This window comes from Erithacus rubecula (assembly GCF_903797595.1).
Source record: "Erithacus rubecula genome assembly, chromosome: 21".
Lineage (NCBI taxonomy): Eukaryota > Metazoa > Chordata > Aves > Passeriformes > Muscicapidae > Erithacus > Erithacus rubecula.
In genome coordinates this window covers 44732-72559 of record NC_136673.1, presented here as the reverse complement: position 1 = coordinate 72559, position 27828 = coordinate 44732, and the positions used below count along the sequence as shown (strand labels likewise).

General features: G+C 37.4%; 1 protein-coding gene across 1 annotated transcript; it reads right to left on the bottom strand.

Moving 5' to 3' along the window:
- Positions 1-156: 156 nt before the first annotated feature.
- GARNL3 (GTPase activating Rap/RanGAP domain like 3) lies at positions 157-25920 on the bottom strand. The gene is given in 30 exon segments (XM_079324214.1): positions 157-412; positions 415-449; positions 1163-1274; positions 1605-1814; positions 2819-2954; positions 3173-3291; positions 3704-3811; positions 4459-4525; positions 5241-5399; positions 5702-5874; positions 6544-6660; positions 7590-7688; positions 8433-8544; positions 9439-9513; positions 12083-12187; positions 12837-12958; positions 13772-13878; positions 15119-15164; positions 16466-16574; positions 17759-17862; positions 18401-18499; positions 19083-19158; positions 19490-19516; positions 19711-19774; positions 20093-20157; positions 20804-20922; positions 21333-21432; positions 22707-22781; positions 24127-24196; positions 25722-25920. Coding segments are annotated over 30 exon segments (2985 nt in total). The 5' UTR covers positions 25778-25920; the 3' UTR covers positions 157-293.
- Between the last annotated feature and the right edge of the window lie 1908 nt (positions 25921-27828).

The following is a 27828-nucleotide window of genomic DNA, read 5'->3' as shown; positions in this document are numbered from 1 at the left end:
AGCTTAGAACAAGTAATACCTTTGTTTACTTCCGTTTCAGCCTAAATCTCTCATTTATTACCTACTGTTAAAATGCCCTGAAAGTAATGCTTCATTAACTGAGCAAACATACCTATGTCAAAGATACAACATCACCAAATCAGGCTGTGCTACCCAGAACATGGGTCCCATAAGGATTTGTCACCAGTACTTCCAGTCACATTTTACCACCAGAAGCAGTGTTTGTGACATTGCCATAGAGCTCACAGAGTCGTAAGAAATGTGAAGTAAGGAAGAAAGGTTTTAAAGTGTCTTCATTTTAAGTCAATGATGTCTTCATCATATAATGAAATCAGCTGAAATGGAGAGCTAGATGGTGAGCTCTCCTCATTGCTTGCTACAGTGTCAGGATCTGAACTAGTGGAAAGATGACATCTTCAGAATAACTTTCAAATGAGCTTGAGATTATCCTGCAAAGAGGAGGGTAAAAGTTACTAAAAAACATAAACAGGTCAGGGCAGGAAGGAACAATGGCTACTTCTAGATTCAATCAAGTTATCCTAAAGACAGATACAGACCATTACAACTGAGTTTCCTCCTGTTTTATTCTTCTAAAAATAATCCAAAGGCAGTTTTAATGAAGCTCCTCATCCAAATAATTTCCAAATAGGGAAACATATCAAACATAGTTTTACACTGCAAGAAATCTTTTGTTTTGTTACTCTCCTGTATCTTGTGCCAGTATTCTATATTCTGCCAGTACTCTACGCAAATGTAGGTTATGGAAACATTGAAAACAAGATAATGGGACTGGGGTCTGTGCCAGACAAATGCTGTGGTATTTTTCCACAAAATTTATTCTGAAAATAGCAACACAAGAGCATACAAAGAAAAGAGTCTGCACAGTGCAGCTGCAGTAGTCCATATCTTTATAACAGGTTCAGCTGCAGTAGGTTCCCACAAAATGCCATTTAGTCTTGCCTTGCTCATTAACATGTCTTCAGCAAAAAGTGTAATTGTTTCAGTACTTACATATTCAGATACTCTATCAAACACGTTAGCACAAAACACATATGGATATATAAAGGTCTCAGTCAGCCTCATGCCAACTGAGATAAGCACAAGCAATTAACTCTGAAAACATTTACAGTCTAACTTAGGTTCTTTTCTAAAGTATATTTACCTGTCACTACTCGATGATCTTATGGCTCCCTGCTTGGGGTCTGACTGTCTTCGAGGAACCTTTTTTAGCTTCTGTGCACATTCTGTCTTGGGTATAGGCTCATCCAAGAGGCCTCAATAAATGAATAAAAGACTTAATACTTTCAACAGAACACAAAGCATTCATGAAAATGTTAACCACCTGTTGCTGGTTTCCATTATTAATTATTTCTATCTGACTTCGAATACGGCCATCTTATACATGATCAGACAATAGCTATGCTATTAACAAATAATGCTGCCTCACTGTTTCCTTTTTTTATTTTAATAATTTACAAATATTAGCTGCATATTACAAACCTACCTGTAATGGTGCAAAGTTTAGAAAGTATATGTTTGTCAATTGATATGTAACACAATTGACATGTATGCAATTGAAATTGAAAGGAATGAGGAGAGTTTACCCAGCAATTCTTTACGTGTTCTGCTTGCAATCTCTTTAATTTCCATACGAGATAAAGACAGTGAGTGTGTAGCTGGAAGAGAGGTAAAGCCACTCAGTGTCGTAGGAGTGATGACCCTGGGAGCCAAAGGTGACTTCAGAGGTCGTTCAATGCTTCGTCCAACCAGATTGCTGAGAGGTATTTTGTACAGGTTTTTGCATGGAACTTCACCTGAAACAGAAAGAAAAAAAAAGATTACACTTGCTTAACAAAATTAGCTCTTACTAATTCCAAATGAAAAGTTATAATGACAAGCTATACTTGTTGAGCTGGGCACTTTTTAACTGAAATTATAAAGATCTTTCTTGTTCTAGAGATTTTTCAATACAAATAAGCTAGGAGAAGGAAGAAATACAAGCAATTTGACTTCAAGAGAAAAAGAAGACTGACTCTTGGCAATATGATGAATCAGGAGCAGAAACTGGAAGTAAATTTATCTCCTTTGCAGCTGATACTCTGACTATTACACTGCACTCTATGCAGTATTTCCCATGTGTTTTAATACACTGCAAACATATTTGAGCCTGGATTCCAAGTGGTTTAAATTATGATTCCTCCTCTTAGGTAACACAAAATAACACACTTTCCTAACTCCTAGAAGAAAAGCAAGCCAAAATGCCAAACTTACCAAATAGTCCCCAACTTATCAAATAGTACTTCCTTTAAGAAATTTGTGATTACCTTCTCCTTTTCCTTTCTGCTAACATTTAAGGATTTAAGGAAGAAAGGTGTACACACATCTTGAATTATCTAGTTCATTTTCCCTTGTTTCTCCTTTATTGTTACACTACAGATTGACTGTTCACAGATCATGTTACACTAAATTGTCTGTGCAAAGTTTTTCAAGGCTTCTTACTTTTCTTTTGCAAAAGAACTTCAGTGGTTGTTCAGCTTTTCTTAAATGAACAGAATAGCATATGTGAAATATCAAGCTTTCTCACAATTTATGCCCCTTTTTGCATTATTACTTGCGGTCACATAGCTGAAGATTCAACAAGCTGTTGAAGCAAAATGCATTGCAAAAGCTCAGCCAAGTGCTTTATATGTGTGGAAAATAAAAAAAATCTCTTACCCTCCACACTTTCAGGTAGGAACTCAGTTTTTTTTATCACCTTTACTGAAGATCGGCCACACTGAGATGTGACAGCTGTTGGAATAATCAGAGATCACATTACCTTCTAGAGAAGGAAGAGGAAATTCTGTCCTTTCATAAGCTCTCAGTGTTTGAGGAGAACTCTTTGAACCCATTTCCTTAGAGGTGCTGTCAGATGATTCACTTACTGCAGCAGTAGCTTTAAAATAAATATCCGACTGAAATGACACAAAACCCAGCATTAGTACAGTCAGACTTTCTTAATCATCTTCTCTTTGTCCTTGATATCAACTACGAGCACACAGATGGACAATTACTGCAGATGAAGTAGCGCCTATTTTGGTTTGGTTTGTTAGATTTTTAGTGGCAGCAACTTTTTATGTTAGTTAGATCCCAATGTATCACAGAAACTTCAAACATGATTTTTCTGTCTTACCCTTGATGCTACAAGTTGAAGCTCAGGCACAACTGCTGTGTGGACTAAGTTCCCATTCACCACTAAGCGGATCTCAATGGAATCAGTAGTGAAGGCAAGAACATAAGGGAAAGCACAGACTGCAACGAAATAGAAGTTATTTGTCAAGGAAAAATGGTTAAAGCAGAAGTCTCTTGGATGCTGCATGAAAACTGTTCTTGACCTCTTCTGGCATGTTCCTTTCCTATGAAAAGTGTTGTGCAACATACAGATGTACACTGAGCTACATTGAGCCTGAAGAAAATTTTACTCTCCATACCCAACAGAATTTAGAGTGAATGAAAAATGAGAAACACAAAAAAAAAAGGGGAAAAAAGTTTGGTAAAGGACGAGCTTGCTACCAAGGCTCCACTTTTCAAAATTATCATGTTCAGATTAAGTCAAGTGGCAACACGAATGTAACATGCTTATTCCCAGAATACTGTAATTCCACCAAGAGCAGGCAAAAATGGTAATGAAAAAAGCATTTACTAAAAAGAGATATCTTCTTACCAACAGCATAAGGAACTTGATTCCAGCTGAAGTGGAAGTCATAAGCTGACGGCTGGACCAGTGGAGAACCTCCACTGAAAGGATATATCTTTCTGTATTGACAAATATCTGTAGCAAAACAGAAAAAAGAAGCATCCATCACTTTACACTGTAAGTGACCACCACCCCTTTTATAGGGAGATTTTGCAGAAGGGTGGACATTATGCACACAATCAAATATTCATGTAAAAGCCCCTCAACAGCCAAACAGAAAAGCAAAATTTGCTTTCTCTGTCAACACACTGGAAAGACTAAAATAAAAGACCTACATTTAAATATGGTGTCACATTTCACAAAGTACTACAGTTTCAACAGTTATCAGGTCCCTAACTTGTCTATAGATAGAGGAACAGGCAAGAAAAATCCAGAAAGCAGTGTCTGCAGAATTGTACAGCTCTGCCCTTCAAGTAGCCATATGTTCATGTAATTTACATTCTCTGAAAACTGTTATGCACATGGGTTATTACAGACACCAAGATTTCATGAATCATATAACCTGCACATCTGTAAAACAGCTAGTATGACTAAAATACTTGAATTTCTCATTTCTCCAATATGCATTTATGTTCCAAAGAATGTATTTTGACAAACTTTCCATGAAACTAACCTTCCATGAAACACTAAAATTTCTTTTCAGATACAGACATAGATTCCAGTGAAAGATCTACATATGCAGATTGAGCTATTACCATTTTGGCCCCTTCCTAAACACTTACAGTTATAACACAACAATAGACCAGCTTCACCATCTTCATATACATCAATAGCAGCAACAAAATTAACCTGCAATGATAATGGAAAAGATTACCAACAGGCAGAGGATATTGTGGTTATTATAACTGGGTTGTAAGTAACAAGCAATACACTCAGCTGGGGAAGTGCACAACACAGGTAAAAGAAAAAAAAAGACAGAAATAAATAAATAAATTTTTAATAATAATAGCCTCTTTTTTGATAAAATTTTCTGACCGTTCTCAAGATGAAAGTTAGCTTCTCTTGTATTTGGTTCTGTACAGTATTGAACATTCATAACCATGCCACAGTGTAAAGCAGTAAAAGCATATAACTTATTTAGCTATAGTACATGCAGATAGGCAAATCTAAATATGATTTGGTGGTTAACCAATAACTGAAGTTATTGTGATGCAATCTTTTTAAACAATAAAAGACTGACACCACAAAAATGAAACAATAAGCTAACTACTGGCTAAGAAAGAAGAAAAATGAATTTTTGACTACAACACTCCAGAGCCTGAAACACAGGCTTTTCCCCATTGTCATATCTTAAACTTACCTCTCTTGGGGGTTGTCATCATTTATTCCAAAAGGAATAAATATCTCAGAGTGTCCGAAAGCAGTGGTTATAAAAGTAAAAAGTAGCACACAAAAGCATCTCCATAAAGTACACTCCTAGGAGGTCAGCACAGAATGCACTGAGTCTGCAACAAATTATGTTCATTGGGGGTCTGCAAAAAAAGTTTAAATGATGAAAACTCACTCTGCTTGTTTCAACATGATGCAATCTGTAGGATTCCCCTGTGCTCTCATTGACTAAATCAAACTGATGCCGATATGCCACACAGATCATGTTGTCACTGTCTCCAGTTGGGCCATCCACCAGCGTCATAACCACTGGAGGGTCAGAAAGGCAGATTTCCTATAATAGAAATAACAGAATTACTCTCTTTTTCAAGTTCCTACTGTAGATGCTGCAGGTACTGCATGATTTCAAAGGGATGTTTTCTAAGCACAGAAGCATAACAAAGAACAAGCAGAAACGATTCTTTAAAAATCTTAAAATTTTATTTAGCATGTATATGACTGAACTCCACCATATGACTTCTCACTTTTATTTGTCTGCAGGTTCAGGAAGATGATGATGTATGCTCTGCCTTCCCCACACCCCCCACACCAGAGTGTTCAGAGTGTTAAGATCATTAGTAACTAGATTACACATACCCGGATGTACTGGAACTCCTCTACTGGAGATTCAGGAGATGACAGCAGAGAGGTGCTGGTTAAAATGCTGAGTGAGTTATATTTCTTTGTGACGAGAAGCAGTTTGTTCCGAATAGCCACAACAATCCTCAGTTCGCTTCCATGGTGAGTATTAATGGCATACAAATGGCAGCCTGAGGAAATAATGTTCTAGACTCTAAGTGGTTGGGGTAGGGTCTGATTTTTTTTTCTATCTTTGTATGATGATTAGTACAACAGGGCTCTGATGGACGACTTGGCAACATAGAGTTAAAAACTCCTCAACCAGATTACATCGAATTCCAGGAAAAGATAAAAGCCCATTACTCTTTTGGAATCTTTTACCCTTAATCCTAAATACAAGGATTGTCGCTATTTGTGCAAATTCCAGCTTTTCAAAGCAGCTTGCTTCTGAAGACCAGGAAACATTTATTTTTACAAAAATAATGGGCAACACCCAGACTAATCTAAGCACTACTATTTAAAGGGGGATTTGCCAGTGTTTCGCCAACTTAAAGTGTGCTTTATTTCAGTCTAACATCCCCACAAAATTCTTCTCTCAACCCTGAAATCCTACTTTCCTCTAAAGCTTTTCATCAGCAGCAATTGCCAAGTAACATGGGGTTTTTATACAACATTCAATAAAGTCATGCTGGACTATACTAGAGTAGTTTTCAAATATAAGCTTAACAAAGTGTGAATTGACTGTCCAGAGAAAAAACTAAAGGTGCACACCTACACCTGCCTAAAGAGAGCTAATAAGCCCCTGAAAACTACCAGCATCAAACACAGTGGATGTTTTTAGCACAGTATAACAGTATCACCTTTTGTTCTCTCCAGTTTATTTTCTCTGCAGTCATATTTGCTTCTTATCATTTTTTTAGTCTCTATAGCTTTTTGGATAGCACTGAGTCTGAAGACAAGGATACGAGAGTCTTTCCCTGACGTATGGAGAGAACCAGGAAAAAAAGAAGTTATAAAAAGAACATGGTAGTTTGAAATTAATACTTCTGATGAGAAGCAGCACCTAACAAACAGAGCAAAAGTAAACAAAGCATAATACCTCTCAGGGGATAGAAGACTCATAAATTCTCTTGGATTTACAATTCCAGTAACCAAACCCTTCAGTACAGTAGCTCAGTATCCCACTAAGTGGTGCTGCACCAAGGAATGATCTGAGAGCTTCCAAACAGTGAAATGCACAATATTTTGCAAATATATAACATCTTGAAAAATAACAAAAATATAAACTACGGGGCAAGAGTAAAAGGGTCAACTTTAAGAGCTGGAACCATCCAGGTGAGCAACTGATAACTGGATCCTTCACAGAGTTTGAACCCTTCAGGATACACAAGGGTTTTCTCTAGAAATTTCACAAACTAAGTTTTGATATAGCTACACTTCCCAGATCTTCAGAAACATCACCCATTCTCCAGGTATCGTGAGAGAACTGCAAATGGCTCTCACATAGTCTGAGCTAGTTCTGTAAGATCTCAGGGTGAATTTCATCAGATGCAACCGAATTGGGCAGCTCCCAGAGACAGAGTAGGAACAATGTTTTATCCAAAGCTTGGGTAAATAGAGCTTCAGCAAATACTGAGGAAACAGACATAACAGGGTAAAAACAAATAAACCAATCATATCTGTAATTCTTTCCTGAGTTATAGATAAAGATCCTGATCTTGCTTTGTGTACATTCCCTTTACAAAACTCAATCACAGACTACCGGGTAAAAAACACCTCACTGAAAAAGTGCACATTTTAGGCACATTTAATCCTTCTAGATGAGAGAGACACAATTGTCATCAGACACACACACTCAGCAACACCCGGAGTCATGCAAGAATCCAAGAACAGGGACCTCTCCTACCTTTGTCTGTTCGGGCAATCAAAAGATCCAGAGCTTCTAACACATTCATCTGCTTTATTTGGAGAGTTTTATCAAATACTGGTACTGATGGTCGACCATCTAAAAAAAGAAAACACATATATATTCAAAATCCTACTAAAACTTGCTAGATACTGATTTTGAACCATTTCTTTCTTCTAATTAAATTATTGTTTTTTCCTTAGAAAAATGAAGAGAAAAAAACAAAAAGAACTGTACAAGTCTCCTACATGTGCCATAGCATCATAGTCAGTACTTCCTCACGGGAGAGTTTTATTATTGTCATGAATCAGATTAAGTGACTCAAATCAAAAAGTGGCATTCCTTTGGCAAGTTTGAGAATTATAACCAACAACTAACTACATTCCCTCAGTCCCACTGGCCTTACGTAGCACACAGAGGATAATAAGGGATCAGGGTAGCAATATGAATGCTAAGGGAAGAAGTAAGGTTTCCTTATCACATAACCCCCTGGCGTCCTGGTCACTATTACCAAGGGCTAAGAAAACCAGAGAAGCCATTTAGACACTTCTTGAACCTGGATGCGACCTCCTACGACTTTTCAGATGGTCAAGAAAACAACATCTGAAATAAGAAAACATTCAGAAATCTGCATTAACACTAGCTCCCCAATATGCCTTGATTCTACTGCAGAATGAATTTTTGCAACTAGATTACAATAAATGTAATAAATTTACTTGGATTAGTAACTATCTCCCTACATAAAGACCTACTATCACCTGAATAGAGTTTATGAACACACATTTTCAAGCAAAGGGTCAGATACATATAAATTGACACAAAAACACTAGATCATTTACTAACCATCTATTAACAAGATGCCAGCATCTGTAGAAACCAGCAAGGACTGGCCCCAAGAATCTGCACAGACAACCTCATGAGGAAAATTATTGCAGAAAGACTGAGATTCCCAAGGCTATGAAGTAACATAAGGGATACATATTAAGTACACTAAAAAATACAGATCATACAGACACATGGCAATAACATGTTAATGCTTTTGGCAGGATACATTTCCAAACAGTATATTGTTGGAATTTAAAATATCAAAATTTAATTAATTTTCTTGCAGAGGACTTCTGTATCAGTTCTGGTTTGGAGACTAGTAAATCTGAGACACATACCTGAAATGCTAGAATTAAAACACATGCAGCAGAAACTCAGTGCAACCCTCACACAATTATTTCATTTAAAAACCCAAACCTATATACTTAGAACATATGTACCACTATGCATGTGCTGTACACTTGCATTTTACAGTTCAGTTTGTGATGCTTAGTGACTAGCACACAGTACAGTTAAAACTGCCTTTCTGCCAAATTGCTCTTCCATCCTATGTTCTCTGTACTTACCTCCCAGAACCTGCCCCTCCTCTCCAAATTTATAGATTACTTGGAATCTCTGAAATTCTAGAAGCACTTCTGAAGTTTATGTATATTAAACACATGCAGAAGAGTGCAGCTGTCATATTTCCCTCCCTAATGACTTCAAACAAAAGCCAGTATTACAGGAAATGAAAACACAACTGAATTTTGTTTTAAATGTTCTGAAAAAATAAAAGATAATTGCATATGGAAGATGTCACTTTCATTGAATTTTCTCAGGTATAAAAATGTCCATGCTTGCTTTAACTTGAGAAGTGCTTCTGCCCCCAGGCTCATCCTTTATTAATCTAATAGTGACTGCAGAATCACTTTGACACTATACTTTTCATCTGTTCTGCTGCAGCATCTAATTACAGAAGTAAATAAATAGATACCACACCAGAAAATATTTAATGTTTCATAACTTCTCAGACAGTTTCACTCACCTCCTTTTTACAATAGCCTGCAGTTGCCAAGTTAGCTGTGGTATCCCCTTTCACAGTGGTTTTCAATTTCAATGCCTAATACAAACAGATGTTTTATTTAAACTGAGTTTTTGTTATCAATACCCAAACTAATGACAATATAAAAAAGAGGATTTAGGACTAAAAAGTAATTTCAGGTTGGAATTCCTATGTCATTGTAAGTAATGAAAAAAGAAGCAGAATTCTGCATCTTCATCAAGGTAGGCATAAACCACTAGATGGTTGCTAGGTATCTTCTCAGCCAAAACATGTGTTGTCTGTTCCTTGTTCACATTTTTTTGTTCGCTTGCTTTCTAAATGGCAACTCAGAAGAGTCAAACATAGTAACAGAGAAAAACTGCCACTTCATAGTACCGAATCTAACCATCTACACAGTTTACTTTATAATCTAGCCAGATACAGGATCCTCTTGTCAATTATACAAACTGACCTTTTATTTGCAAAACTTCCTAACAAACATCAAGGCAAACTATACATATGTCTGTCTATATATACTTCCAGGCATCCCAAGGACAGATGGTCACCAGATCACAAATACTCCAGTTAGAAGTAATGAGAAGCAAGGTGATTTTAAAAGGGGAAAAAACTCCAGAGAAGTATATACAAAGTCTCATTGACTTGCACAGTAAGTCTGTGTAGCCTATATTCCTTCATCGCTAACTTTCACAGTACTCCTAGAACATCACAATATGTGGAATTGTCACAGCATTCCTTAATGCAAAGTTTAGAACTGATCTACACCCATTTTACAGCCCTAGAGTTTGCCTAGCACCAAGCATGGCTCTCTGTGAAGCGGCAGCAAACACCTGCATGCATCACTTGCACATCTGCATTAGGCTGTGAGCTTACAGAGATACACAAAATACTTCATTGTATGAACATTTAAATTCCATCTCACCAGTCAGAAGAGATCACCCTGACAATAAATAAATGATTTAAATATACTGCTGAATCAGTCATCAGTGAATTTTGTCCACCGTCTAAAAAGTCAAATGGCTATAACTAAAGGGGAAATACATTCCCAGTTTGGCAAGAATGTCTGAGTTACTTGGTAGGTATCTTGAAATATGGTCAAGCCTACAGTCTGTAACAGAGAGGAGAGGAGAGATCTTTTAGGGAAGGGAAATAGTTAAATGTTAAAAGAACCTCCAAGAAAAACACTAATAGGTATCTAGGAATTTACAGCCCACATAATAGGTTTCCCTTTAATGAAGATCATATTGAAGATGGAAGTCTTGTTTAACAAATGGATCCCAGCTGGGTTTTTCACATGAGCATCTTATCAGCATTTAACCTGGGGGAGGTGGAAGGGGTGTGAGCCTAGAGGTTTCCACACTTTCAATAACCATGCTTTTCCTGTTTTTCTTTATTTCTGTAAAGTAAACATCGGAATAAATCACCAGTTACTTCTGAGTATTACATGTCCAGCTTTCTTTTTTTTCCAATGCCTGCCTAAAAGTGACTAGTTATTTCAAGGTGACTGGGGAAAGGACAGGAAAAGCACAGAGGAGATTTTTCAGCTCTGGCAGTGCAAGCTTCAATAGCCCTGAGATTTTTTTGAAGGAGCTTTAAAGTGCCTAGCTCCATTCTCTACCTTCAACCACATCTAAAACTTCTCAGACTCTTCTAATCTTTAACTTTGTACTAAAATTATAAAAAAAGGAAGAGAAGAGAACTGGGTTTTATTTGTAGTTGGGGAGTTTTTTTGGTTTTTTTTTTTTGTTGTTTGTTTGTTTTGGTTTGGTTTGGTTTTTTTTGTTTGATAAGGTTTGTTCAGTTCAGTTCGGTTTTGTTTTGTGGAGGGGCTTTTTTGGTTGGGTTTTGGCTTTTTGGTTTTTTGGGTTTTCTTGTTTGGTTTTTTGTTTTGACTTTGGTTTTGCTCTGTTAATTCCTGCTGAGTTAAAAGAAATATTCTTAAGATAAGCTGCAGATCCATGAGACCAGTCTGGATCAAGAAGAAACAAATGAGAAAGGACAGAGGAACTGATAAGCAGAGGCACTGTCGACTTTTTTTTGCTGCAATGAACTGTCAGATCAAAGCAGACTGATCTAAATCATCAGCAGGTTGTACTTCTCACGGAATTGAAAAATTAATAAGCCCATAGAAGATTGCAGCCAGCATTTGGTATGTTCAAAGAAGGGTGGTAAACTCTAATTTTACAGAAAGACCGTCAAAATTTCTTCCTGATTAAAGAAGTCTAAGTATTTTCTAAGAAACTCAATCTTAGAAAAACAGACACAGGAAATCCATTAAAGATTACGTTTTTCCAAAGCACAGGAAAAGACAGCACTCTTCTGCTCAGAGAAAGCCTCTGCTGCATGAAGAAGGGAAAGACCTTTCAGGTTTGATCCTAAGGTACAATTTTTACAGCCTTCACTTAACTCATGTACGATATAAATATTTGTACGTTTGCACCTCAGGAGTTACAGATAAATACTTCTATTCATATTTTATTTTAATGTAATTTAAAAGAATGCAATGCTACAAAACTAATTCTGATCACAGAAAACTGCATTAAATCCCAACATAACTGCAAGCTAATCAGACTAAAAGAGTGACACAGTCTTTATAAACAGAGCTGCATACCTTCTAAACTGATCCTACCTGACCAAGCCGAACAAACTCTGCTTGTCGAGCTTCCTCTTTTTTCCGTGTTGATTTTGGGGACTCTGGTAACACATCGCTGAAGGATCTTCTATTAAGCATGTTCTAAAACAGAAAATGTTTCCTTCTAGCCACTTAGCTTCTCAGAGAAGAGAAACTGCAAGTCTTCCAATCCTTGAGTGCTTTACCTAACAACTTGTCATAGTTTACCACTGTCACGTTCTGTACAATCATACCACATGAATATATGAAAAAGAAAAGTTTAAGCAGATCTATATAGATAAAAGAAATAAACATTGGTGGAAAAAATAGCATCTTCTCAGTTTTAAAAGTACTGAATTTACTTTTAGTTAGTTAAGAATCACTTTAAGAGTAAGTCTTCATAATCTAAAATAAAATTGCCTCATAGCTACCCAGAGGTAAGAATCATCCAAATTTACACATAATGGAACAATTGCAGATTTTATGGTGATGAGATATACCACTAATGCCTGTGGTATCTAAATTCCCTATTCCCTTGCCACAGGTAAGCTTACACAAAGTATGACACTGTTATGCTTCTCGTGACACCTGGTGAACAGTCCTGTCAGAAAGGACTGTCTGTCAGCTGTCATGTAACTGTAAAGTAAGTTACATGATAATCAGTATTTAGCTTAGTCATCTGCAATTTAGTGCTCATTAGGATTACAATCCTTTAAAGCTACTAGTTAGAACAGGACAGTACCTTCCAGGAATACAGAAACTTCTGACTTACATTTCCCCTGTGTAGGTCAGGACTCATGTCTTGGTACAAAGAGCGGATCAGCATGTCTAGAGTGCGCTGACGTTTCTGGGAAAATGTTGGTGTTTCCAAGGTGGCTTTTTCACCATTTATTACTAAAATATTATAGAAAAAAGATATATTATGTAAACAAACTTCAACAGTATCCACTGATTCTAGTCTGCTTCTGTACCAAAACACTTGCTTTGCCCTCATGAATTTAGAATTGCCTCCTTTTTGCCTTTTTTAAGTGAATAACTTTCCCTTAAGTTACAGGAGGAAAATTAGTAATAGAATTCCACAAGGCATCAGAATAAATACCTATGTAATTAAAAAACTACAGACCAACTGCCAGTCAATCTAAGTAATAGACAATCTAAGTAAACAAAATAAGCTACCAAGATCCTGTCAGGTAACTGTCTAATTGTAATCAACATGATCAATTCTCCAAGATTTCTTTCTTGCTGATTGAGAAGGGCAAATATGGGTCAATGAAAACTGGAACTGAATGATTACAGAATTAAAAGTGTTGCATAGGTGTCCTTCAGCACCTTTAAGAAGAATACATTCAGAAAAGCTGCTATTTTCAGTTTTTTGGAACTACTGAATTAACACCTTCTATTACTAAACAGTGAACAGCATTATAAATTCCTTCAGATCTCCCAAGTCCTTTACAAAAATGCAAAGCTAAGTATGGCTGCACATTCTGCAAATTGTAAGTAAAAGTCAGCCTCTGTCTAATAGCCTGAGAAGACTTTGTTTTGTTAATCTGACTGTAACAGTTTGATCCCACCTATGGTATGGATTTCAAAAAAAATTGTATACAGATCAGCAGAATACACAAGAAAATGTGTATACATTTTAAGCACAATGAATTTTAATTTGTTAGAACAATTATTAAGAGTGTAGCAAAAGAAAAACTGACTTACATTTCACCAGCACAAAATCCCTGAATTCCTGGTGATTTGTAAACACAGGTGGGGATGGAAGTGGAGGTCCAAAGAGAGGAACACTTTCTTCTGAAAATATTTTCAGCCTATTGAAAATACAAACCTTTATCTACATTGAGAGTCACATTCAAACCCTACCTTTTTTATAGACGCTAATCAGAACCAAAGGAAAAAAATGGAAACTGTTATTTGGGTATGTCTTATATAAGAATTTCCAAGGGTCTAAGAAAAAAAGATTTAGGTGGAATGAATCACTTGTTTTTTCACTTTGCTCAACAGAGCAAAATTGCTTCTTTTACTCAAACACTGGGACACAGAATTAGAACTTTGCAGTTCTACACATACAGCAATAGTTTCAGTGGCATTAGCAAAATATGGTCCTGTTCAAAAAAAGCTGTAAAAGAACAGGTCTTTACCTACAAAGCATGTTCTCCTTACAGATTTCCACTTTGCCTATGCATTCACCACACACACAAAACACTTGACTCTTTCAAAGTAACAATGGCTTACAACATATGAATCTGCAGCCTGAGAACAGCAAACTCATATTCCCTGAGGACGATGGAGTCAGAATAGCTTCCGTGACAGCTGAGCTCTTCTGATCCACAGGGAATCCAGCACAGCAACAATGAAGGACAGATACACAACCCATGCCTGTTAGTCCATCAGGCCATAGCTTCTTTAAGATAAGTAATCATTCTTGGCTATTTCAAGTGATACTTTGCTGACAAAAAACCACATACACAAACTGAAGTATCATTCTTCTCTGGAATTACATTTAATGGCACACTGGAGAAACAGAGTAATACATAAAATTCCAGTAGGTGTTCAGCACGTGACATTCAACTATACAAGTACTTTATTAAAATCCCTAGAAATGAACTAGTCTGCTCAGCTACAGCCAAACTGAAATTTGTATAGACTTGTAGCCCATGGCTACACGACATCACATGCATTAATTAACTTTCATCATCTACACAGTTTACTATGTCATTGATCTCGCCAGGGCTGAAAGTTCCAAGCATATCTTTCATCATTTTTTATACTTAATCTACAAACCAGTTTTCAGCTTCCCCCTTAGTTTATGCCTGTTCCAGAATTTCATTTTTCTGATGGTTAGAAACATGCTACTTACAGCCAGGTTAGTGACATCTGCATACAGGTCCATATAGCTCTTCACTTTCTAAGGCTCATTTGGCTTCCTGGCACACAGACAGGGAGGACCTGCCTGTATGCCAGAAAGTTTTCCCATTGCCAAAATGTTTTCCTATTTTCTCTAAGCATCAGTAATTAATTGTGAAACTATTTGTTACAATCAGCACCTACCTGTAACTATCATTCTGCTTATTGTATCTCACTAAAGCAAAAATATCTGCCATACAGTTAAGGAAGTTAATCCAGTTTTAACAAAGCTCCTATGCATTTTAATCAACTTTTATTTTCCTGCAGTACATTGCAGATTTAATAAAGGAAAAATATATTAATCAAGTCAATGTAAATACAGAAACAATTCTAGACTATACAGATTTTACTGTTTATAAAGAAGGTCCTAAACAAAAATTTTTTGTTTGATCAACAGTTCTAAAAATCAAGCTACTACCACAGACACAGCATAAGACATACTATAGAAGTTCATTTTATTTGTATTTGATATATTTGTGATTAAAAATTCTTGTAGTTGATAAAGCCGCACTGATACTGCACTTTGTTTATACCAAAGCTTCCACGGAAGAAAAGATTCAAGTGAAACAATTTAGCCAACAGAATCGTAAGAAAATTGAGAGAATGATTTAAAGTGCAAGTTATACTAAGGCTGATGCTCTGTTGAAGAGGTACATTGATAGGCTCCTTTCATATGTAAAGATTTTAATTATTTTTTCAATCTTCATTAATTTTTCATTCACCCCTAGCAAGTGGGTTCTAAGAACATTTAGTCTGCCTAAGAATTAGGTGTAGAAGTCTTAAGCTTTTTGATAACTTTTTAAAACTCAGCAAGCAAGCATAGATAGAAATTAGAGTTTTCCTCTTTCCTCATTCTATTCTCTCTAGTCTAACAGATGCCAGGTTGGAGTCTACCGATTATTACTATTGTGATGCCATGACAATTGCAAGAGATTGGTTGCTGGTTTTTGGAATGATATAGCCTTCAGAATGTTTTCAACCAGAAGTCTGAAAAACACAAGCTATTAACAAACTGGACAATACATGGTTAATGGTCTAAATAAATTTGACAAATACAAAATATCTAAAATACGTAAATATTTAAAAAAACAGCATCTAAACATTGAAAGGCAATATTGAATAAAATGTCAGAAATTAACGCCAAAATAATTTACATAACTAAGAGAAATAGATTTATGAATTTATATTTTTTGAAAATTTATAAATTAAATTTGTGAAATTATACAAATGAGTGCTTTCAGCAAAAACATGATTTAAAACTCCCATTCTTGCTTTTATCTTATCTTCTAAGCGATTTAAATACAGTTTGATGTTGCACACTTGGAAACTCCTAGTCAAGCAGCTGAAGGTGAAGAATGCAAGAATCCAACTGTCTTTGTAAAATACTTTTCACTTCCATAAACAGCATGCAGGGAGGACTTAGGGCAGAATGAAAATTAATATTGATCTTAAAAAAAAAAAAAAAATTAGAAAATGTCAGGAAAAGGATACGTGTAAAATGAGAGCGAATCATGGATGGCTTGAATGCTGGAGAAGACTCTTCACCTTCCTGAAATATGATAGTGACAATGTCATTTCCAATGTGTCGCTTCCTTTCTACCTGGAAAAAAAAAAAGGAAAAGAAAAAAAGAAAAAAGATAGAAAAGGCAAGAAAACAAGAGAAAGATATAGACACAGTGACTTACAAGACATAAGTAAGTATCTTAACAATTCTGTGACAGAATAATACAACAACATTCCTAAACTGCAAACAGAGTAATTGCAGTCCGTATGACTGAGGGCAATATAAAATCATTATTGAACTATAAGCAAGTAAACCTAGCAATGACATGATGCACACAAGGCAGGTTCTAGAATAACAGATATTGCACACGTTTAGAAAAGCACTCGTCGTTTCCATAATTAATATTCACAAATTGGGCATGGAACCTCTAGTCTTCCAAAAAAGCAAATCTACTGCTTAAAATAAAAGGACAAAAAACTCTGCTGCTCAGTTATACGTTAAAAACAAATCCTGATTTGCATCAGTTTTCTTCTATGATCTTGTCTTCAGTCCAAGCAAAAAGAACGAGAAAACTGACATAGAAACACAAAACGTACATTTTAATCATATCATCTAACTATATTACTGCAGGATTGTATAATAAATAATAAACCAAGTAATTTTTAAGTAATTTAGGTAAATCATTATGGATGCATGATGTTCAGTAAACACATGTGCCTAGTTTTTTTTAATCATAAATACAAAGAAAGGCTCGAGCAATGAATGACGGCACATTTGAACAAGAACCCACCTAGTTAATCCATGAGGGTGTGACAGCACTTCCTTAAAGTTAACATTAACATGCTCACACAGGAAATTTCTTTTAAGCTACACTAATTGCTGCTCAAGCAGGAGTTATGCGTTACACACGAGTATTCCTACAATTCACATAAGGGCTAATTTCCAGTTTTCCTAAAACCTCTGAGGTAATAATTACATCAGTGAAGCTCTTCAAGTCATCTGAACACCACACTTACTCAATCACTTGTGAGTGAACCAACTTAGATCTTCTTCACAAGTACCTTTTGCACCTTAATTGAGACAACAGGATGCATTACTTGTAATAAACATCATGAAGTTTTCAGCATTAGATAGAATATTGAGGAAAAAAGTGCAAAAGTCCCAAAGCTTACATTTCTAAAATATTAATGGACAAGAAATCCTTTATTTCTTTAAAAGCTTTGGACTTTGTGATTTAGCAAATAAATAGGGAAACAAAAAAGAAAGAGAGAATCATGTACCTGCTGCTTGTTCTCTCTAGAATATGGTAGCATGGTTGAAACATGGAACATAATTTCATGCCCTTGAAAAACTGTATAGATGGAACAGGTTCCTGTTGTGTCATCTGCAAGGAAAGACATCATTTTAAGGAGTATGTCCTCAAAGTTTTCTGAAGATTGAAACATATTTTAAGTCCTTCTACCAAATCTTTAGTTACATTTTTTTGTCTGATCCTTTTTAGAAAATGTCCACACTACACGTGTCACGTGAGTCCAAACCCAAGCTTGCAACTAATCTGCACATCCACACTTAAAACCTAAGACATCTGTCACTGACCCTCCTGAAATCACACAGGTCTTCAAGCCACAATGTCCTACGACTATGAAGCAAGTAGCATGTCAGGTTACTTATTGTTCACCTCATTCCAACTTAAAATGAAACTGTTCACCTTGATAATACATGTCATAACTTCATTCCATACCAAACGCTTAAAATGACTTGACTCTTTCCTGGTGAAGTAGAGCATTAAGTACACATACAAGGAACTCTGTTTTGGGATTGTTTCATAACTATGAGGTATGCAATATGTGCAATGTGGAATAAGAAGAAACATTTACAATGCAGCTCCACCCCGCCTTTCATTGCTGCAGATGAGTTCTTACTTTTAGTGTCCAGTCCTCCTCTGTAGCCTGACCAGCCTTTCAAAGTAATTGTGTCACCCAAGAGATGCAAAAATCGTTGAAAGCTTTCACTTCCAGTTTCTACATGTGGGAGGGAGAAATGTTACCATAAAAGCATACACATAGTAACAGAACATGTCCTAAAAATAACCAAAATAAGGAAATGGGTCCTGCTTTCAGGACACAAGTTTCCGCTGAATTAGCTTCCTTCCATGTCTTCCAAGCCTACCGCCTTTCCAGAAACAGCATTCCAGCCCTGCAGAATAGGCATCATCTCATGACATTAAACAGTGACCTCTTTTGCTAACACCAATGCTGTTCAAGTGCATAGGAGAATGTGATTGTGCTGTAAAAGGGTGAAAGAACTACAAGCAGTGAGTTAATGAGTTGCCTTCTTCAACCGCTTCTTTTTTCTAAACGTTATGTCACACATTTCTAGAAGAGGGATTTCACTATCTTTCAAGCTGCAACAGTAGGCTTCCTATGGCAACTTCTTATAGAATTAGAAGGCCCTATGCTAAAATTTTACACCCAACACATGAACCCCAGCAAAAGGACTGTCCATATAACCATTACCTCATGCCTTGCTTCCAGCTGTAGACACTATCTTCCTTTTTTCTTATTCAGATGAATAAAATAATTAAGGAGACGGTGAAAAACTCACCATTACTGAACATTTCATCATCTGTGAGCTGACCATCCTTAGCATAAAGGACTCCAAATTTAAAATTCACAGATCCCTGAGAAATAAAACCAAATTACCATATGCTAAACAGACAATCAAACGGAAGACCTAAAAATTTATTTCATCTAAGGACTTTTATATATGTATCTTCTATTCATCCTACACAACAGAACATATCATCTCTTATATACTATCTCCCATACATAAATAATTTACCTTTAAACTTTTATAGTATGGCACAAAATCACTAATCTAAGTTGGTAATCTATTATTATGAGATATTAAGTTGGTGCTTAAAGTTATTTTTGATGTCACGCCAAAGTACAAAGCTGTATGCATATGCACTGGACAGATCTGTGAGCTAGAAGCGGTAAATTTATACTTACCTCTTGCTCCTCAAGAACCAATAAATCCTGTAAACAAAAGCAGGATCTTTAGCACACTTGTATTAAATGAGTATTCTGCAAGGCAGTTTAAGCAGTACTACATATAATCATCATTATTAGCCACTACTGGAAGAAACAAACTAGTAGTATTTATACTTAATTACTTGTATTTCCTGAAAATAATAAAGAAAAAGAACTGAACAAAAAAAGTCACTACCTACCTTTTGTATCTCAGGATGAAAAATTTCCCTTGGGCTCTTCTCAAATTTATCAAGACTCATAGCACTAAAATGCAAATGAAACAGTGATATTTCTTCTCTGTCACTGCAGTTCCAGTTAGTACCTGCTCTCCAATTAACTTGAAAATTGTCCCTCTGCTAAAGAAAAAGCACTAAGAATTTCTCTTCATTATAAGGTTTCACTTTGCCCTCTCAAGAACAAACTTTAAAACCACTTTTTGCTGCCTTCAGTGATGAAGATCTGCAAAACTGTTTTCACAGTTTTTATAGATTTATCATGAAAATCACAGAACTCAAGCTCTGAATTATGGGAAAAGGCATACAGGCAAATATCTAAATTGATAACTTACTTGTAAATACATACCTTAATATAGATTTCACTGATAATGTTTTTGTGGGACTATAAGGGAGACATATTTTTTGAGTACCCTGTAAACAAGAAAAGCTAGGATATATTACAGGACATACCAACTTTTTCTACATATACAGATAGGAATACTAATAAAAACAATTAAGTTAAAAAAAAAGAGAAGAAAATCAAGGTAATTGCACTTAGCCATATTTACTGCTGATTTAGAGAAAAAAAAAAAAAATAATGGGTGCTGCAAAGGAAAAAAAAGAGCAAACCATGCATGCCTACAGGAGACTTTTAAAACAATTGCTTGGATAAGTTACTCTCATGGAACACTGAGTGGGGAAAAAAGTGAAAACAATATCAGAGCTCTGTATTTTCTTACCATTGTACAAGAAAATCCTAAAAGCAGAATAAAGTCATTGCCTAAACTGATCGTAGGACATAATCAAGAACACTATAGGCATCATTTTGAAAAAAAAAAAGCAGTTGTCAGAACAATTAGAAAATATCTGACAATGCAGATTTCTGTCAAAATGTTTAGTACAATGTTACCTGAAAATTTAGTTTAGTCTACTATGGTAGAATTTCCTGTTTTTATTATATAAGATGAAAATCTGTAATAAATACTGGAATCCTGGAGAAAGATGAAAAAGCATACGATAAACACATCCAAAATAAACAAATAAAAGCCAGAACAGTAGTTAACTATTTGTTTCTTACTGTTTTTCTCCAAAGTATTGAATGGTATTGAGGAATGCGCTGATTATTTTGGTCAGACAGTACAACAGACAGAAAGAAAGGGTTCCTCTCTGCATCTGTACCTATATAATTCTGATGAACTGTTGGGAAAAAAACAAGCAGCAGTATCAACCATAAGGAAGACACATCCACCCACTCGTGTGCAGAGACGCCGGTAAATACAGGCATTCATACCTAAAAGTATATCATTGCCTGCGTAAATAATTATGTATTTATTATATACAGATACGTAAAAGAACCACCTCAAGAGCTAAGTACAGCTTTCAAAGCCAAGAAAGATTTCAAAGCATCCCTTTCTGGTAGCAGGCATCCATCCTCTGTTTTCAGGTTAAAAACATATGAAACAAGGACTTGCTTCACATACAGGGCAGAAAATGTTTTAATGCTAAATTAACACCGTACCTTTTTCCATATTGAAATAAGAATAATTCAGAACTACATTACATTTTCATTAGTCCAAATTCCAATCCACCCACAAAAAAATAATTACCTTTCCCTAAAAAGTACTTGAAGTACCATCTTGTATGATACTCCGGGTTTTCCAAATGCACATCCGTCCTGTGCCATGTACCTGGAGCGTAGTCTGTATTCTGAAATAGAATAGGAGATTGTTATATCAAATGGCAAGTGAAAAAAAAAAGACAAAATATAGCCAAAGCAAATAAAGACTGGCTGATTCACTTGAAATTTCAGCTGTACACCGCTTCATGAAAAACATGGACTTTTCTGAAGTCAGTTGGCGTGTGGCTGAAATAGAAGTTTCCCCCTCTCATTTACCCTTTTTTCTAATTTCTCTCTAAGTAGATAAGTCTTGTCCTACTGTACCACTCGTGGTCTTAGAATGTCAGTGAAAAGAAGGTCTTTCAATGTAGAATTTGAAGACAAACATTTTTAAAACTTAAATAAATTAATAACTTCAGGTTTCATTTTCTCAGTTCTTCCCAAATTAATCCTCAAAGTCTCCTTGCTTGACCAAAACATGCCTTGGAAGCTCTTCAGCGTTGTTTCTCATAAATTAAGGTAAATTCCCAAGCATCCCTCAAGTCCTTCCCCACTCTGAATTAACATGCAAAGAAAAAGCCGTTCTCCAGATTCATTCACCATGTGGCTGTTCATCACCCACTCTATGAATATTTCTGTGATAGGAGCTAATCCGCTTTTGAACTGCAGGAAACTGAGCTGAAGACAGAGCATCAAAGATGACCGCCCCAAAGAATCAATGCAGAACAGTTAGATTGCTTTTATCTCTGCAGTCAGTGCCGATGCAAACAGATAATCAGTAACAGTTTGCTGTTACTATTAATTCAATACACACTTTACCAATATCTTACATGTATTTCCAGAATATGAGGTCTTCTTTCTTTCAATATTAAGATGTTATTTACAGATTAAAAAATTTTGCAAAGGAAGATAAAAAATGAAGGCAAGTGTCACTGGAGTAGTTCCAGGGATGCACTGCGAATTTAGCATCAAGAAAGATCACAGATGCCCCTCCACTTCTTTCTCTCTTATTTAAAGATAAGCACAGCTGCCAAAAGACAGCTAAGGGTCAAAAAAAACCAAAGCTAAACCTCATTACGCCAAGAGTCAATCTTTAAAGCACAGAGGCCAGCGTGAACACCATAGTACCAACAGGATAGCACACACATAGAGTGATGAACCAAGTGACTGTGAAGTGTCATTCAGAGGTATTTTTCTCCTAATATGATCAAGTGAGCAAAAATGTTACCAAAATGAGACAAAATGCCAGAACTTTCAAAATCCTCTTCCTTAGTAATTGACTGCAAATGAATCTTTTGTAGGTGCAAAGTAACTGAAGACAGATATTTTTTTCAGCTTCCTATGAGTATTTTTGGGCACGTACCTCACCAGAGGAGCCATTTTCCACACGAAACCGTCCAGCTCTTTGAATGGCTCCATCAGCATCACTAGATATAAGCTATAAGAGAGTTCAAACATAGAGTTTCTACTTCCAAAAATAGCCATATGATCAGCAATCAAAGCTTACTAACATTTCTTTTTGTTTTAGGCATCATGACTACCCACAGAAAAGGAGTCTAGCTATTATCAATTCGACTAAAAATTTTGAGTGAGCCAGTAAGAACTCTAATGAGGTGTGAATGAGATGCTTTTGTGAAAAACATGAAGCTAGAAAAGATAAGTATTAAACACTTTGAAATTTGAAAGGGCCAAAAAACCCTTTAAACATTTGTACTCCAAAAACTACACACTTTCATAAAATGCTAGCAGAATTTTTAAGGAAAACAACCAAGAAACAAGATCATTTGTGTGAACTTACTGTGAATTTATAATTATAAATTACTTCTTTTCCAGTAAAAGACTCTAAGTACTAGGAATGAAAGAGCCTCTTACCAGAAAACAGTTTACTTGCATTTTTGCATTAAAACACCACATCTTTTATGTGGAATATACGGAATGAAAAGAAAGATATTTAGTGTTGCCACAATGCAACTTCCAGAACTAGGCTACAAATTTACACCCAACTGACATACACGTTAGTTAATATGCAATCCAATAACTTCAGAATTACAATTATAGCAAGTAGAAAACTTGTGATTTTTTTTTCCCATAGTAACAGAGCTGGATTTAATTTCCTTAACTCCTCTCCACTTCCACTATCCTACAGTAAATTTATGCAAATTCACTATGACTGTGTAATCAGAATGGCACTGTTTTAACTCCTGACATATTTTCCCAGTGGAGAAGAAATTTATATATGAGAAAAATGAAGTGGGAACTTAATCTTTGAATTTCAAGAAAATGCAGAATAACTGACAGATTCTAGGGAACCGGTTTCAAAATCCTAATTTGGACTAGTTCGTTTCGTTCTAAGCCCTCTCCCAGTATTATGAGTCACATATATATAAAACTACATACACGTGTATGTAACACACGTGAGCATGTATACAGTTTATAACTTACATAATTGCAAGTACTTCATTAAATACTACCCTAATATCTTGCCATCTTTAGATTCTAAGAGGAAAAAAGGTTCAATTTCAATCTGGAGGTAAACACAGTATTGGTATAACACTTCCTTTTCTGCTACAATGAAATATTAATTAATAAGGTAGTAAAAAGATCTCCTATCACAGGTCTGCTGAATATCTATTCAGAAGCTGCTTTATCTTAGCTATAACTTTCAAGTCCAGCTGAGAAAGCACATTTTCTAACCTAGGTCCAATTCTTTTTCTTGGAAATTAAAAAGATTACAGCTCTGCACTATAAGCTGATAAACTGAAGGACAGGCTATGTATACTTACAAGCTCCACAGACCCGTAATGCTTTCTGCTAAATTCTCCACGTTTGCAACCCAGATCTTCAGAGACAGAGCTGGAATAGAAAACGCTTCTTCAGTGTACACAGGTCAACTAGCCTTATGTTTCCCGCAATGCTATACCCTGCTATTAAAAAAATATAATTTCTGCTGAACAAGGTTCACAGCACATAAACTCTTTGCTGCAAGGCACAGCATACACAATCTTTAGCAGCCACTGCAGTCTGGCTTTCACATTACTCCCAAAGGATATGTCTGTGTCCTGACTGAAAACAAAAGCTATAACCAAACTAAATACTTAGGTGAGATGCAATCCCAGTTCCAAAGCGGGTAGTAGCTCATAACAGTGTTCAAAGTGTCAATTTAATGCCTCAAAAAGGACAACTGCACTGTACAACTCAGTAACACCGCACTTAGTAGTTCGCTATTGATTTTTTCAGCCTACACACAATGAGAAACTAAACCGGTACTCTAAAAGCATAAGGAAACAACAGCATTTCAGAGGTTTCCCTCTACCACATTAACCTAAAGATAGCAAACACAAATAATCCTAGAACGCCAAGTTCAAAATCCACCTGCATTATCGACTTCATACCATCGCATCACATTACGTACCACCTCTTCACAAACTACGTTCCAATGATTTGAAGACAGACTGTTTTGCCACAAACTGCACCCGTCGGTATCAGAAGCATTTTTCTGACATCCTATTAAGATGAACTGACAGCACTGAAGAGGATAGTTCATCAGTGCCTCAGATTAGTTGGGTTTAATAATCCAAAATCTACTTACGTTGCGAAGTATTTAAATGCAGATGCACCTTTATTTACATGACTATAACTAACTGACTTACACGCATCTGTACAGCATCTACACAGTATGCTCCACCTCCCTTTCGCATTTGTCTGGAAACGCAGGTGCAGTTGTATAAATGAACAGTAACAATGAAGAGGAGAGAGGACTAGCTTACTCCCATTTCAACAGAAGCTAATACAAAACAGTCTTGAAAGTTGAATAACGAAGCACCATTAATTGTATTTCCTAATCTAAACGTAGACCTTTTCAGGATCCTAGTGTGAAATCACAAATTTTGTCTTTCAGAAGCTGGACACTGGAAAACACTTTACTTGGGGGTAGGGAAGGTAATAGTAGAAAGGGGTGAGTTTGCAGATTGCATCTGCGTGATCAGAAGGAGATAACCCGCATGCCCCTCGAGCTTGCCAGTCTCCATACGTTCATTTGTCAATATGGGTCAATCTCTTTTCATTTAAGAAAGAGTCCTAACGCAGTCAGCAATCGCGTAATTCCAACGATATCGCAGCGCTACCCGCTTGCACGAGCTGCGAAACCCGCTGCGAAGGCGCTGGTCCGACCCCGCGCACAGCGCCTGCAGCAGCCCGAGGGCCGCGGCTGCGGCTCCCGCTGCTCCGCTAGCCCGAGGGCCAGCGGCCCCCCACACCGCGGGAGCGTCCAGCGCCGCCCGCCCGGAGCCCCGCCGGCCCCGGGCCGCGGAAGAAAAGCGACGCCTCCCTCTCCGCGGCCTGCCCCGCCCCACCCGGGATGAGCCCCCGCCTCCGGTACCGCTGAGTGAGGCCGAGGAACCGGGTGCACGCCCCTTCCGCGCCGCTCAGCTCCATTGAAGGCGGCCGGACGGAGGCTTCACCCCTCCAGCGTCGCTTCCGCAGCGGCGTCCCGACAGGGAGAGGCGCCGGGAGCCGCCCGCGCACATCCCGCTACCCCGCCGCAAGGCCCCGCGCCTCCGCCCCGGCCCGCAAGCCACGCCTCCGCCGCGTCGGCCGCTGCCCCGCCCGCAGGGCTCGCCGGGAGTTGTAGTCCCCTGCCGCCGGCAGCTGAGGGCTTCGCCCCTCTGCGCGGAGGGACCGCAGCCAGCATCGCCCCTCCTCAGTGCCGGCTTTGTAAACGTCCAGTTAAAACGTCGTTTCAGACATCTGCTGAGAGTTTCCCATGGAAAATACACCTATTCGATATGCCTGCTAGTAGTAGAAACTAGTCAGTTCCCAGGTAGAAAGGCAGAAAGCACGGCAGAAGGAAAGAGACAACCAGGGGCTGACACGAGGCATTTTACAGGCAGTAGGCAACTGCTCTCATGGATACTTTCTCCTCAAGTGGTTCCAGCCTAGGAGCCAGGAGATGCTGTCCTGGCGAGGCTGTGTATTAAATGGTGAAATAGGAGCCTACATTTCCTGACATGTCTGTCTGAAGGCAACGCAAATAAAATTCTGTGGTGAGACAGATTAGTAACAATGGCTGTCATGCTCCAAATGACTTCCAAGAGCAGGAACGGTGTGCTGCCAGTACAAAAAAAATGGGAAAAGGGACCCCTAAATTGGGAAAAAAAAATCCCAAAAATGGAAAAAGGGACCTCAAAACTGGGGGGAAAGTCTCCAAAATTGGGAAAAGGAACTCGAAATTGGGAAATGGGACCCAAAAATTGGGAGAAAAATCCCAAAATGGGAAAAGAGACCACAAAAAATGGGATCAAGAAGCCAAAAATTGGGGAAAAGTACCAGAAATTGAAGTGAAAACCTGTAAAAATGGGGAAAGGGGACACCAAAAACGGTAAAAAAAACCCCAAACTGAGAATAGGAACCCCAAAAATGGCCAAAAAGCCCCAAAATTTAGTAGTGAAGTACAAAATGTGGGACCACAAAAAGGGGGAAAAATGGTATTGTTGTGCATTTGCTGCTGCATTTCCATTTATTGCTCTGTATGCAAGTTTGCATGTAACAGCGTGTATATGGATTGTATTTGTAATCTGTATCTGTACTTGCCTTTGTATACACTGGCTATGTTTTGATAAAGTGTAAATAAAAAAAAAATCATTCAATAAAGTCGAATATAATAAAGATACATTTATATATATATGACTATAATAAAAATACTCATTCTCCCCCCCAACCCCCTCCCCCCCAGCTCCTGTCTTTATTTGGTATGATTTATTCATTTTCTTCACTGTCTTTCTTGCTTTGCTTCTCACTTTACTTCTCAGTCTATTTCTGGCTTTGCTTTTCTATTTTGAACTCTCTGTGTCTCTCTGGTTCTCTAAGTCTCTCACTATATCCTTATTTCCCTCTACCACTCTTTCCCTGTAGGTCTGTTTCTTCTCTGTTCCTCTAACTGTAAATTACTAACTGTAAATTACTATTTTCCTTTAACCTTTCCTTTAAGTCGTTTGCTTTCTCTCTCTCACCCTGTTTCTAACTCTTTCTGTTTCTGTCTTTCTATTTTCCTCTCCTTTATATTGTCTCCCTCTCTCTTTCTCATTCTATTTCTCTGTTGCCTCTGCTCAGGTGTCAGCATTAGGGTGATGAGAGAACAGGGCAGCCCCAGGTGTGAGCACTTAGGGTGAGCAGTCCCAGGTGTTCACAATGAGAGTGAGGATGAGCAGGTCCTGCTGGGGGCTGTTTTAGGGGGAGGGTTTCACTGCTCTCTTCGGTATGGAGCTGCTGGGGGAGAGCAGTTTATGGTGGGCTCCCGGGGGTACCTCGTGGAACGGAGGTGAGAGCATCTCACAGGATCTGGGGGAGCGCTGGGATGTGGAGCACTGCTTCAGCGAGGTGCTGAGGGACAAACTGTGCGAGAAAGCAACTGCTGAACAGGTGAACCAGTGTGGCTTTGTAAGTGGGAACTTGTCTCTTTTCCCTAGTCAGTTTTCCCTTGGCCATCC